Genomic DNA, 12,094 nt, shown 5'->3' on the forward strand with positions numbered 1-12,094 from the left:
GAGACTTGCTCAAGGACATGCAGCCAGTAAGGTGGATTTTCATTAATAGTTGAGCCCAAACCATTTGTGTCACCCAGAGACCCTAGTAGGCACTCAGGGAAGATGTATCAGTGACGTGGATGGAGCAGATGGACTTGAAGGAGGCCTTCTGCTCTGAGGTTCTGTTCCCCCTTCTCTGCTAAGGGTGGAGCTGGTCTATCCTTCGCAATAATTTGTATCAATATGACTCTACCCTACCCGCACCCGATCAGCAGAGACCTTGCTCTCAGTAAGTCCCCAAGACAACCCGGGGTGGGAGGGTGATCAGCACACCCATACTACACATGAGGCCCATAGGCCTAAAGGCCAGGCAACTAGTCCACCTTTGCACAGACGTGGACAGTCCAGGACAGCCTGGCTCTAGAACCCTTTCCAAGGATTCAGGCAAGGAAAAGCTCCCCAGCCCAGGAGTTGGAGCGCGATACTCAGGGCTGAGCATGACTAGGGGTGAGGCACAGCATGGGGAACACCAAGTCCTCCAGGACGCGAAGGTGGCGAGCAGTGAGAAGGGCCATCAAAGTGGCTGGACTGAAATCCCCTAAGAAAATGAAAATCCACCCAGTGGTTCCGCAGAAGAAAGTCCTGGGGATTTACTTTTTTTTACGATTACAGCCTTTGAAAACTCTGAAATATGTGTGGTTGCCATGAGTTGGCATCGATTCAACGGCAATGAGTTTTTTTTTTTTTTCTTTTTGGTTAAAAGCACCTACTTGATGCCTGGCCTTGTGCTGGATTCTGGGACCAGGATGAATTAGACCTGGTGCCCACATCTCTCCAGTTCCCTTTCCTGATGGTTTATTATACAGGCATGTCCCCCACTGAGCACAGAACTGGGCTGGCATGAAAGCATGTGGGATTTAGGTTAGACTGAAGGAATGACTTCCAGTACAAATAGTTCCTAAGATTCTGGTTGTGGAAGGGGATGGTGATCCCTCTTGGGTCCTAGTTTTATTCATTCATGGTTTTCAGGTCCATTTTGAAGGAATGGCGATAGACATACTTCACCTGGGGTCTTTTTCAACCTATGGGTTCTCGTGATTCTCCCTCCTCATCCCGTCTCTGGATCCAGGCCTGGAGCTCCTCCAGGAAGTGGGAAAGGTAGGGGAAGAGAAGCGGTTTCAAGTCTTGGCTCTGCCACTTCGAAGCAGTGGGGATTGGGCAAGTCTCTTGCCTTCCCTGAGCCTCGTATTCCTCATCTGCGCCATGGGGATTCTAGTGTACCACTCCTAGGGAGCGCGGGGCAGGTAAATGAATGGAAGGTATAAAGGTCCCAGACTCAGTGAGCGAGAGTCCTGGCTTCCTGGTCCAGCTGTGGTCAAGCTCATCCTTTGGGAAGCGGCGCCCAGTCTCCTCTCTGCCCCCCTGGTACTCCTGGGGCCTTAGCAGCAGCTGGTGTTCTGTGGAGAAGCTTTCCTGTCCTGGGGCAGCTGGTGTTTATGGAAAAAACGTGGGGGAGGAGGGAGGGAAAGCTGGACTGCTGGTCTGGGAGGGAGGAGCCTCTGCTCAGCATACAGCTTCTCCTGGAGGGAGGGGATGTGGGCAGCAGCTCCAACGTCTGGCACTTCTCTTCTCGATGTGCTGCCTACTGGTGCAGAACTCTAGAGTGACGGCAGGAGGGCTTCAAGCTAGATTTCAGATCCAACTGCGGAGGGCTGGGAAGATAAGCGAGTATCTTTGGCTAAGCTGAAAGTGACCAGTTTCCTTATTTCATTTTATTCAACAAGTATTTATGGACCTCTGGTCACCACATGTGAGTCCCTTAGGCAGCTGGATATCTCCAAGACTTGGGTGGAGGTTGTTGGTCAGTAGACACAAAGAGCCCCACTTGGGTATACAGCCTGTGTTAGGGGGAGGAGAAAGGCAGGGAAGGCATGGCCGCTTCCTTGGGAACTTATGGTGAAGAACAGGCTGCATTGGACTCTGTAGCCAGGGCTAGGGAGAGCTGAAGAGTTAGAGTGTGGATATTTAGGGAAGGCTTTCTGGTCAAGGCAAGGCGTGGGTTCAGTCAGGAGGGTCAGGTAGGTTTGGAGGAAATTTATTGGGGAGGGACAGCAGCCTGGTTAAAAGATGAAGACCTTTCAGCCTTGAGGTTAAGGGAAGGGACTGTTACAGAATGTTTGAGCTGGAAGGACTGTTTTTTGAACATTTTTATTGTGCTTTAAGTGAAAGCCTACATAGTAAATTAGGTTCCCATTCAATAATCATACACAAATTCTTCTGGGACATTGGTTGCAATTCCCTCAATGTTTCTACCCTGGGTTCCCTGTTTCTGTTCCTCCGGTTTCCCTGCCCCTTCCTGCCTTCTTATCTTTACTTTTGGGCAAATGTTGTCGTTTTGGTCTTGTATAGTTGGTTGTTCTAAGGAGCACATTACTCATGGGTGTTATTGTTCATTTTGTAGGCCTGTCTGTTATTTGGCTGAAAGGTGAGCTCCTTGAGTGGCTTCAGTTCCATATCAGAAGGGTGTCTTAGAGCGTTAGTCTCGGTGGTTCCTCTGGTCTCTATCAGATCAGTAAGTCTAGTCTTTTTTATGAATTTTGTTCCACATTTTTCTCCTGCTCTAACCAGGAGCTTCTATTGTGCTCCTGGTCAGAGTGATTGGCAGTGGTAGCCGGGCACAACCTACCTATTCTGGTCTTAGTCTACTGGGTGCTGTGGTTCATATGGACCATTAGTCCTTTTGACTAATTGCTTCCTCGAGTCTTTGGTTTTCTTCGCTCTCCTTTGCTCCAGATGGGAAGAGACCAATAGTTGTATCTTAGATGGCTGCTCACAAGCTTTTTAAAAAAGATTTTATTGGGGTTTAAGTGAAAGTTTACAAATCAAGTCAGTCTCATACAAAAATTTGTATATACCTTGCTATATATTCCTAGTTGTTCTCCCCCTGGTAAGACAGCACACTCCTTCTCTCCACTCTCTATTTTTGTGTCCATTCAGCCAGCTTCTGACCCCCTCTGCCCTCTCATCTCACCTCCAGACAGGAGCTGCCCACATAGTCTCATGTATCTACTTGATCCAAGAAGCTTACTTCTCAACAGTATCATTTTCTATCCCATCGTCCAGTCCAATTCCTGTCTGAAGAGTTGGCTTTGGGAATGGTTCCTGTCTTGGGTTAACCAGAAGGTCAGGGGATGATGACCTCCAGGGTCCTTCTAGTCTCAGTCAGACCATTAAGCCTGGTCTTTTTATGAGAATTTGAGGTCTGCACCCCACTGCTCTCCTGCTCCCTCAGGGGTTCTCTGTTGTGTTCCCTGTTAGGGAAGCCATTGGTTGTAGCCAGGTACCATCCAGTTCTTCTGGTCTCCGGTTGATGTAGCCTCTGGTTTATGTGGCCCTTTTTGTCTCTTGGGCTCATAATTACCTTGTGTCTTTGATGTTCTTCATTCTCCTTTGCTCCAGGTGGGTTGAGACTAATTGATGCATTTTAGATGGCCGCTTGCTAGCCTTTAAGACCCCAGATGCCACTCTCCAAAGTGGGATGCAGAATGTTTTCTTAATGGATTTTATTATGCCAATTGACCTAGATGTCCCCGGAAACCATGGTCCCCAAACCTCCACCCCTGCTACGCTGGCCTTCGAAGCCCTCAGCTTATTCAGAAAACTTCTTTTCTCTTGGTTTAGTCCAGTTGAACTCACAAGCTTTTAAAACCCCAGACGCTACTCACCACAGTAGGGTGTAGAACATTATCTTTATGAACTATGTTATGCCAATTGACCTCAGTGTCCCCTGAGATTAAGGTCCTTAGCCTTCGATCCCAGTATCTCAGTCCTGGGAGTAGAAGGACCTTTTAAGATCTCTTTGAGGTCCCTACTATGGTATTGTTATTGTTGGGTGACCTTGAGTTCATTCTGACTCATAGCCACCCCATGTGACAGATTAGAACTGCCCCCATAGGGTTTTCTAGGCTGTAATCTTTATGGACGCAGCTTGCCAGGTCTTTCTCCCATGGAGCCATTGGGTGTGTTTGAACTGCCAATCTTACAGTTAGTAGCCCAGCTCTTAACTCTTGTAAGCAGGAGGGACCAAAGGAGTAGAGCTCAAGGTAAAGAATCCTTTCTTTGATGGGCTAGATCCTTGAGCCTGCTGGGGAGATGATCCTGAGTCTCCTTGGCATTTCTGGGCTTGAGGGAGAGAGAGGGAGGGGTCCCTAGGTCCTGGCTGCCAGGTCTGCCTGTGTCAGCCTGATAAGGCCTTTTTGTCCAACTTCCTTCCCGTTGGCCTCTCCTTCCTACATTCCTGCCAGGGCCACACAATGCCCATCGTGGGACTGTGGGGAGTCACCAAGGCTTAAGCAAAAGTATTTGCATGATTCTTGCAATTTTTGTTTCTTTTCAGGGGTGTGTGTCTGTGTGCTTGCGTGTGTGTGAAGGGGTGGTGCTGTGGGCCCTCCCTGATGTTGGGGCTGGGAGGACCCTGATGTCCAGGCCAAGCCCCACCCTATGAAGTAAGGAGACTGAGGCCCAGGGAGTCAGGCCTTGCCCAAGGTCATGCCCTCAGATCATGGGTCCCTGAGATGGCTGATCGTATCATCCCATCTTCCCCCCTTTTGCTACCCTCTTGATCACCAATAATCAGTTGTACAGAGAATAAAAGTTCCCTGTGATGTTGGCTCTCAGCCCAGATAAGGAAGTATGTGTATGTTTTTAGAGAGAAGCTGGTGTTTGCTGTGTAGGCTTGGGAATGGGTCTGCTGCCAGGAGCCAGGAGCCCTGGATCTGCCCAAGCCCATGCTCTGCTCTGCTCTGTGTCCTTGGCCAAGTGGCTACCTCTCCCTGGACCTCAGTTTCCCTAGATAAACAGTGAGGGGCTCTGCACTTTGAGGTGGACCCAAATGAGCTCTGAAGAGTTTCTAACTTTGTTGTTTGAAGAATCACTGAAGCAGTGCAGACTTGAGCCAGGGGGCTGTGGTCAGTGAGATCTGGGTTAGACACAAGGAGGAACTTCCTTGTGGAGTTTTCTCCAGGAGGCAAGAGGGCTGATGCCAGAGCTCCACTCACTCTCTCAGGAGGGTTTTCCAGCCATTTCTCTCCTGTTCCTTTTGTCCCTGACTTTCTTCAGAGTCCTAGAGCCCAGACCCCAGCCCTGACTTGGGCTAAGACTGGGCCTATCAGGAACTGGAACTGAGATAGCTGAGCCGCTGGAGTCACTCCTTCCCCTCAAACTCACTCTCTACCCCCACAGCTTCTTCCTCTGGGCTTGACTGCTGAGCCTGTGGGGTAGGGTGGAAGTGAAGGGATGAGGCAGTGGGTCTGGTGTGACTTGCTGGGTTATTTCTCTGGGTTTCCCTTTTTCTGGCCTCAATTTCCCCACCTGCAAAGTGGGTATTGTGATGCTTGCTCTTCCTTCCCTTCTCCAACAATGGAGGGATGGGTGGGAGGCCTCATTGTCCTAATGTCCAGGTGCTCACCCAGCATGGGGAGAAATCCCTCATCCTTGTCCCTTTTCTGGACCCTACAAACCCTGCCCTTGCTACTGAACCCTGACTTGGCAGGAAGTGAATGCTCTAGAAGCTTGTGGCTGCAGGGTCTTATCAGCTTATTTCCTAGCCTTTGATGTCATGGTCTTGAGTCCAGACTACGCCTCCTCTGGTGGCAGTAGGGAGGGAGGGAAACTTCTCCTGGGGGCCTGATGTGAGCAAAGCTGGAGCTGCAGAGCAGAGCCTGGTAATGGCAGGAATAGGAATTTATGCTCACTGCTGTGGGAACGGGGAGAGCCCTTAAGGGACACTGAAGTCCGGAGAGGGCTCAGTTAGAGACTTAGGACAAAGCTGGGACTTGAATTCATACCTTTGGCACTGTATTCTCCCATTCAGGGCAAGATGGGGATCTGGGGGTCACACTAGAGTCTCTGATCCTCATTTGTCACCCACAGTGAACCCCTGTTGTTCGTATCCGTGCCAGCACCAGGGAATCTGCGTCCGCATTGGTCTTGATCTCTACCAGTGTGACTGCACCCGCACGGGCTACTCCGGCCCCAACTGCACCGTCCGTGAGCCTGCCCTCCAGCCCTCACTCCTTTCCCCTGGGCTCCCCCCCACAGACCCCCACATGGCCTCGTTCTCATTCCCATCCTGGCTCTGACACTCTCCCTTACCTGCTCCATCCTGAGCTCTCACTCCCAGCACATCCTTCTTCCTAGCTCTGGGCTCTGCAGGAATCCTCACCGACCACTCCCAACCTCAGTTCCTAGACCTATCCCTGTCCTTGTTTCTAGTTCTGACTCTACATGTGTCATCACTCCCAGGGCCCTGTCCGTACTTCTCTATCCCATATGTACTCCCTGTTCCATCCTGGCCCTAGTCGCCAGTTCCCCTCATCCACTCTGGTTACTCTGATCCTGCCAGGGGGCCAAACTGAGTGGCTCCCATTGCCCCTGCAGCTGATCTCTGGACCTGGCTCCGGAATGCATTGCGGCCCAGCCCCTCTTTTCTCCACTTCCTGTTGACCCATGGGCGCTGGTTCTGGGAGTTTGTCAATGCCACCTTCATCCGTGAAATGCTCATGCGTCTGGTACTCGTAGGTGAGTGGGGGCAGGGCCCCCCAATCTGGGGAACATCAGAGCAAGTGATCCTGCCAATTCTTGGCATCTGATATGGGCAATGGTTGGGGAGATGCTACAATGCCAGATAAGGCAAGTCCCAACTCGGGAGGGGGTGGGGAAGGGATGTAACTGCGGCTGGGAGCCCCCTTGTCACCAGTACTTTCACCCTCTGCAGTGCGTTCCAACCTTGTCCCCAGCCCCCCAACCTACAACTCAGCCCATGACTACATCAGCTGGGAGTCCTTCTCCAATCTGACCTACTATACCCGTATTCTGCCCTCTGTGCCCCAAGACTGCCCTACACCAATGGGAACCAAAGGTAATGAAGATGGGGCGAGGGGCTGGGCCTGGGAATCACAGGAAATGCTCAATTCTCCTTGGGGAAAAGCAGGCAGAAGAGCAATTATTGGCCTGTTTCACAGACGGGTGGGCCAAAGCAAGGCAAGAACATATCCAGCATCAGGGTTGAGATAGGGTTGGGGAATGAGGACAGAAAAGGGCACTGAAAGGCTTTACCTTAGGTCACCTAGAAAGTCTCTGGCAGAGTCAGACTAGGGCTTTCATATTTCCATGTGTCACTTTGGCTGAACTTTGTCTACTGAATGGATGAGACCCTGCTGGGGTGGGGGTAACTTGAAAGTTGAAAACTTATACCTGTTATAGTAAGGTATGACCTTATTTGTACTCTATTCTGGTGAAATATGGGAACCTGTTTACGTTAGTAAGAATTATTTATTTATTTGGTTTTGTTGCTGTTGCTCAAGACCCCACCTGGCCTCATTGGCAGGGGCCTTCCTCCTAAATTCTTCTTCCCACTCTACCCCTAATTGTCCAAAAAACCTAGGAGTTTACTCAGATAAGAGCCATGAACTCAGCTTCAAGAACAGCAAGACAAGTGGGACTAACTAGTCAGTTGCTGCCATAGAGTGTCACTGTTAAACACTGATCCTGTGCAGTCCCATGGATGTGTGCTTTTGCAGGTTCAGAACCTTGCATATGTATTGATAACTCATACTTTGGCCTCATGGTTACCTTTCTGATGGTTTGCACTCACATTTTAAGCTACTATTCCAAAAGTATGACCATTTTGGGAGGACAGTGAGGTCTAGCAGAGCTTCTGGACTCTGACAATACTTTGCTGGAACCAGTCCTAACTCAAGGTCTACCTGGGTGATGATTTCAGGTTATGGGTACAGACCATACCCTCCAACTTACCTTTTTGGTAAGTTCCCTTTTGGGGTGCTTGATATTCATTCCTGCCAGTGGAATCCAGTTGACCATCTGGATCCAAAGAAGGTTCTACTAATCTTGAACTTTTAACATTGGTCCTACGAGAGGTATTGTCAAGGAATGCCTTTATTAGAACACAAAACATTCTGTTAGTCTTTTCTGTTAGGGCATTGGGTGCTAACTCATCTGACATTTATATAATTAAGGAAGACCCCTTAAGTGCTTATTCTGATAATGACAGACACCACCTTCAAGAAGGCTTGTCTTTACCCCAGACATAGAAGGACTGCCATCAATAAAAGCAGGAGTTGGCAAACTATGGCCCCCATGCCAAATCTAGCCTGCCCCCATTTTTGTAAATAAAGTTTTACTGGAACACAGTCACAGTCATTTGTTTGCATATTGTCTATGGCTGCTTTCATTGACAACAGCAAAGTTTAGTTGGTCTGCAAAGTTTAAAATATTTACTATCTGGACTTTAAAAGAGTCTGCTTTACCAGTCCTGTGCCATGCTTGCATTATCTCATGCAACCAGGGGCGGACTACCTAATAAATAAGGTGAAAACGTGTGAAACCGTTTACTACAGATAAGTAAGTAAGCACAAGTAAACCCATGCTTATCTTGCTTACTGGGTAATCCGTCCCTGTCAGGAATTGTAAATTTGAAGAGGCTTTGATTCTGCAGGAAGGTGCTGTGGGGTTGAGAGAGCGACAGATATCAGCCATACGTAGAAGCAGATGCTTTGATGTGGTGAAAAAATGTGAAATTGTTCACTACAGATGAGTAGGCAAGCACAAGTAAGCCTGTGCTTACCTTGCTTATTGGGTAATCCGATACTGTATGTAATCTTCAAATCGACTGTATAAGATAGGTATCAGTTGCCCAATTTTACAGATGAAGAAATTGAGGTTCAGAAAGATGAATGACTTACCTATGTGCACAGAGAGCAAATGGCATGGCCCGGTTCAAATATAGACTACCTTGCCCCCAAATCAAGGAGTCCATGTTCTTTTCTTTTTTTAACTTCTTTTCATTATGGAAAAATTTTAAACATACATAAAAATTGAGTATACTGAACTCCTATGTACCCATGTCCTAGGTTTAACACTTGTCCACAATTTCTTCATCTTTACCCTATGGATCACAACAGTCTGATCCACTACCCATCGTGGGAATGGTGCAGGACCTGGCAGTGTTTCATTCTGTTGTGTGTGGGGTTGCCATGAGTTAGGGGACCAACTGGATGGTAGCTAACAACAACAACAACAACAGCATTTTATCTATACCCTCTCACCTTATTTTTTATGGAGTATTGTAAGAAAATTACAGATATTATGTCATCTTACCCATAAAAACTTCTAGGGTCTTTGGTATAGAAGAAGGCTCAGGGGCCACCTGGTGGGTGGGAAGTGGTCCTGCAGAGGCTGCTCTGGGCTTTCTGCTTGGGCCAGTTTGGCCTGAGGAGCCCAGAAGGCCCAGACAGGTGGCAGCTCCTGCTCTTTTCTACCTCCCCAATCAGGGAAGAAGCAGTTGCCAGATGCTCAGCTCCTGGCCCATCGCTTCCTGCTCAGGAGGAAGTTCATACCTGATCCCCAAGGTGCCAACCTCATGTTTGCCTTTTTTGCACAACATTTTACCCACCAATTCTTCAAAACTTCTGGCAAGATGGGTCCTGGCTTCACCAAGGCCTTGAGCCACGGGGTGAGTCCTTAGGAGGGGTTCAGGACTTCCCAGAGCTTGGCACATGCAGGTCGTCGCTGGTGGGCGGGACCAGGGAGATCTGAATGGACCCTCTTTGTCCTCAGGTAGACCTGGGCCACATTTATGGAGACAATCTGGAGCGTCAGTATCATCTGCGGCTCTTTAAGGATGGGAAACTCAAGTACCAGGTAGCGCTGGACCTGGAGGTGGGGTGATGGGAAGGGCCTCTGATGGTCTCCCCTGGAAAAGGCTGCTCTGGGGCCTGCGTGCTGTCCTGAGGGGGCCAGCTGCAGGAGCTGGTAATGTGTGCTAGGAGGAGAGACAGTTTAGGGACAACAGTCAATCCTTGGAAGAAGTCCCCAGGCAAGAGAAGTGGATGAGGAGCAGACATGGCCTCTTATGTTCTCCTAGGAGGTAGCTTTTGAGGCTCACTAAAAGGTGGATATTTCCAGGTTGCATTTATTTATTTAACTATTCCACAATAGTAATTGGGCACTATGATGCACCTGGCACAGGTGGTAGGGCAGCGAACATCATCGTTATGGACTGTGACCTCAGGGAACTCATAGTCCTTCAGGAGCCACAGCCATAAACACTAGGGTGCTAATTCCAGGAGGGCTTTTTGTTTAAACCAGCACTGCCCAGCAGAAATATAATGTGAGCAACATAATGTAATTAAAATTTTTCTAGAAGCCACATTAAAAAAGAGAAAAAGAGACAGCTGTATCAATTTTTATAGTATATTTTATTTAACCCAATAGATCTAAAAATTATAATTTCAATATGTAATCAATAGAAAAATTATTAATAAGGTATATAACTTTTTTGATGCTGTATCTTTGAAATCTGGTGTGTATTTTATACTTAGAGCACCCCTCAGTTTGGATGTGAACTCTTCGCTGGAATTACTTGATCTGTATTTAAATTTCATAAAATTTACAGTTGAAAAATAGATGTACATGCCTAGGTTGTTCCAAGCATACTTAAGAATTTCCCAGTAACCGAAGCACCGGCTTTTAATTTTAAAATTAAATTAAATAAAACAAACGCTCGCTGCATTTCAAATGTTCAATAGCCTTATGTGGCTAGTGGCCATCATATTGGACAGCGCTAATATAAACAAACAAAAACAAAAAGTTTACAGATGAATCTTTAGGGTTAAAACCAGTACTTGGCATATAGTAGACCCTCAGTGTATATTTATTAAATGAAGGAAGAAACTGTCAAATAATTAATCTTACTCATGATAATTGCCACCAAAGAGAAGTTTTGGGCACCGCTAGAGTATTCAAAGGATTGGGAAGGCTTCCCTAGGAAGTTACAAATAAAAAGAGACTTGTGTGAAGGATGAGCAGGGGTTAGGAAGGCAAAGCCGGGAAGGGGCTTTCCAGGTAGAGGGCTTAGCGTGTGCCAAGGCTTGGAGGTGGGAAGCAGCTTGGAGTAGAAGATGGGGAGTGTTGCTGAACCTAGTGACTGGGGATAGGAATGACTCGAGGTGAAAGTGGAGGTGTTTGCTGGAGATATATTAAGGATTTTGGAGTTTCTGCCAAGAGCAGAGACGGTCTTGAGTCAGGAAGTGATACTAGATTGTTTTTTTTTTTTTAATTTTTATTAAGCTTCAAGTGAACATTTACCATTCCAATCAGTCTGTCACATGTAGGTTTACATACATCTTACTCCCTTCTCCCACTTGCTCTCCCCCTATTGAGTCAGCCCTTACAGTCTCTCGTTTCGTGCCAATTTTGCCATCTTCCCTCTCTCTCTATCTTCCCATCCCCTCTCCAGTCAAGAGTTGCCAACAACACACTCTCCAGTGTCCACCTGAGTTAATTAGCTCACTCTTCATCAGCATCTCTCTCCCCTCCACTGACCAGTCCTTTTCATGCCTGATGATTTGTCTTCGGGGATGGTTCCTGTCCTGTGCCATCAGAAGTTCTGGGGAGCATTGTCTCTGGGATTCCTCTAGTCGCAATCATACCATTAGGTATGGTCTTTTCATGAGAATTTGGGGTCTGTATCCCATTGGTCTCCTGCTCCCTCAGGAATTGTCTGTTGTGCTCCCTGACAGGGCAGACATCAATTGTGGCCAGGCACCAACTAGTTCTTCTGGTCTCAGGATAATGTAGGTCTCTGGTTCATGTGGCCCTTTCTGTCTCTTGGGTTCTTAGTTGTCGTGTGACCTTGGTGTTCTTCCTTTGCCTTTGCTCCAGGTGGGTTGAGACCAATTGATGTATCTTAGATGGCCGCTTGTTGGCATTTAGGACCCCAGGCGCCACAATTCAAAGTGGGAGGCAGAGTGTTTTCATAATAGAATTATTTTGCCCAATGACTTAGAAGTCCCCTCAAACCAAGTTCCCAGACCCCAGCCCCTGCTCCGCTGACCTTTGAAGCTTTCATTTTATCCCGGAAACCTCTTTGCTTTTAATCCAGTCCAATTAGGCTGACCTTCCTTGTATTGAGTGTTGTCTTTCCCTTCACCCAAAGCAGTTCTTATCTACAGATTGATCAATAAAAAGCCCTCTCCCTCCCTTCCTCCCTCCCCCCTTTGTAACCACATAAGTATGTGTTCTTCTCCGTTTTTTC

The 12,094-nt window shown here is 47.8% G+C and overlaps 1 protein-coding gene across 4 annotated transcripts in view; it reads left to right on the forward strand.

Moving 5' to 3' along the window:
* The window catches only part of PTGS1 (prostaglandin-endoperoxide synthase 1), a 43,400-nt gene that overhangs the window by 3,666 nt on the left and 27,640 nt on the right, over positions 1-12,094 (forward strand). For 2 of the 4 annotated variants that reach the window (XM_049897235.1, XM_049897236.1), the window contains exons 3-7: positions 5,911-6,027; positions 6,418-6,558; positions 6,755-6,898; positions 9,330-9,511; positions 9,616-9,699. In XM_049897235.1, the coding sequence (XP_049753192.1) occupies positions 5,911-6,027; positions 6,418-6,558; positions 6,755-6,898; positions 9,330-9,511; positions 9,616-9,699 (668 nt within the window). Of the gene's footprint in view, positions 1-1,025; positions 1,138-2,440; positions 2,465-5,910; positions 6,028-6,417; positions 6,559-6,754; positions 6,899-9,329; positions 9,512-9,615; positions 9,700-12,094 lie in introns of those variants that run through there. The other 2 variants (XM_049897237.1, XM_049897238.1) reach the window with 2 other exon arrangements.

This window comes from Elephas maximus, chromosome 9, assembly GCF_024166365.1.
Source record: "Elephas maximus indicus isolate mEleMax1 chromosome 9, mEleMax1 primary haplotype, whole genome shotgun sequence".
Taxonomy (NCBI): domain Eukaryota; kingdom Metazoa; phylum Chordata; class Mammalia; order Proboscidea; family Elephantidae; genus Elephas; species Elephas maximus.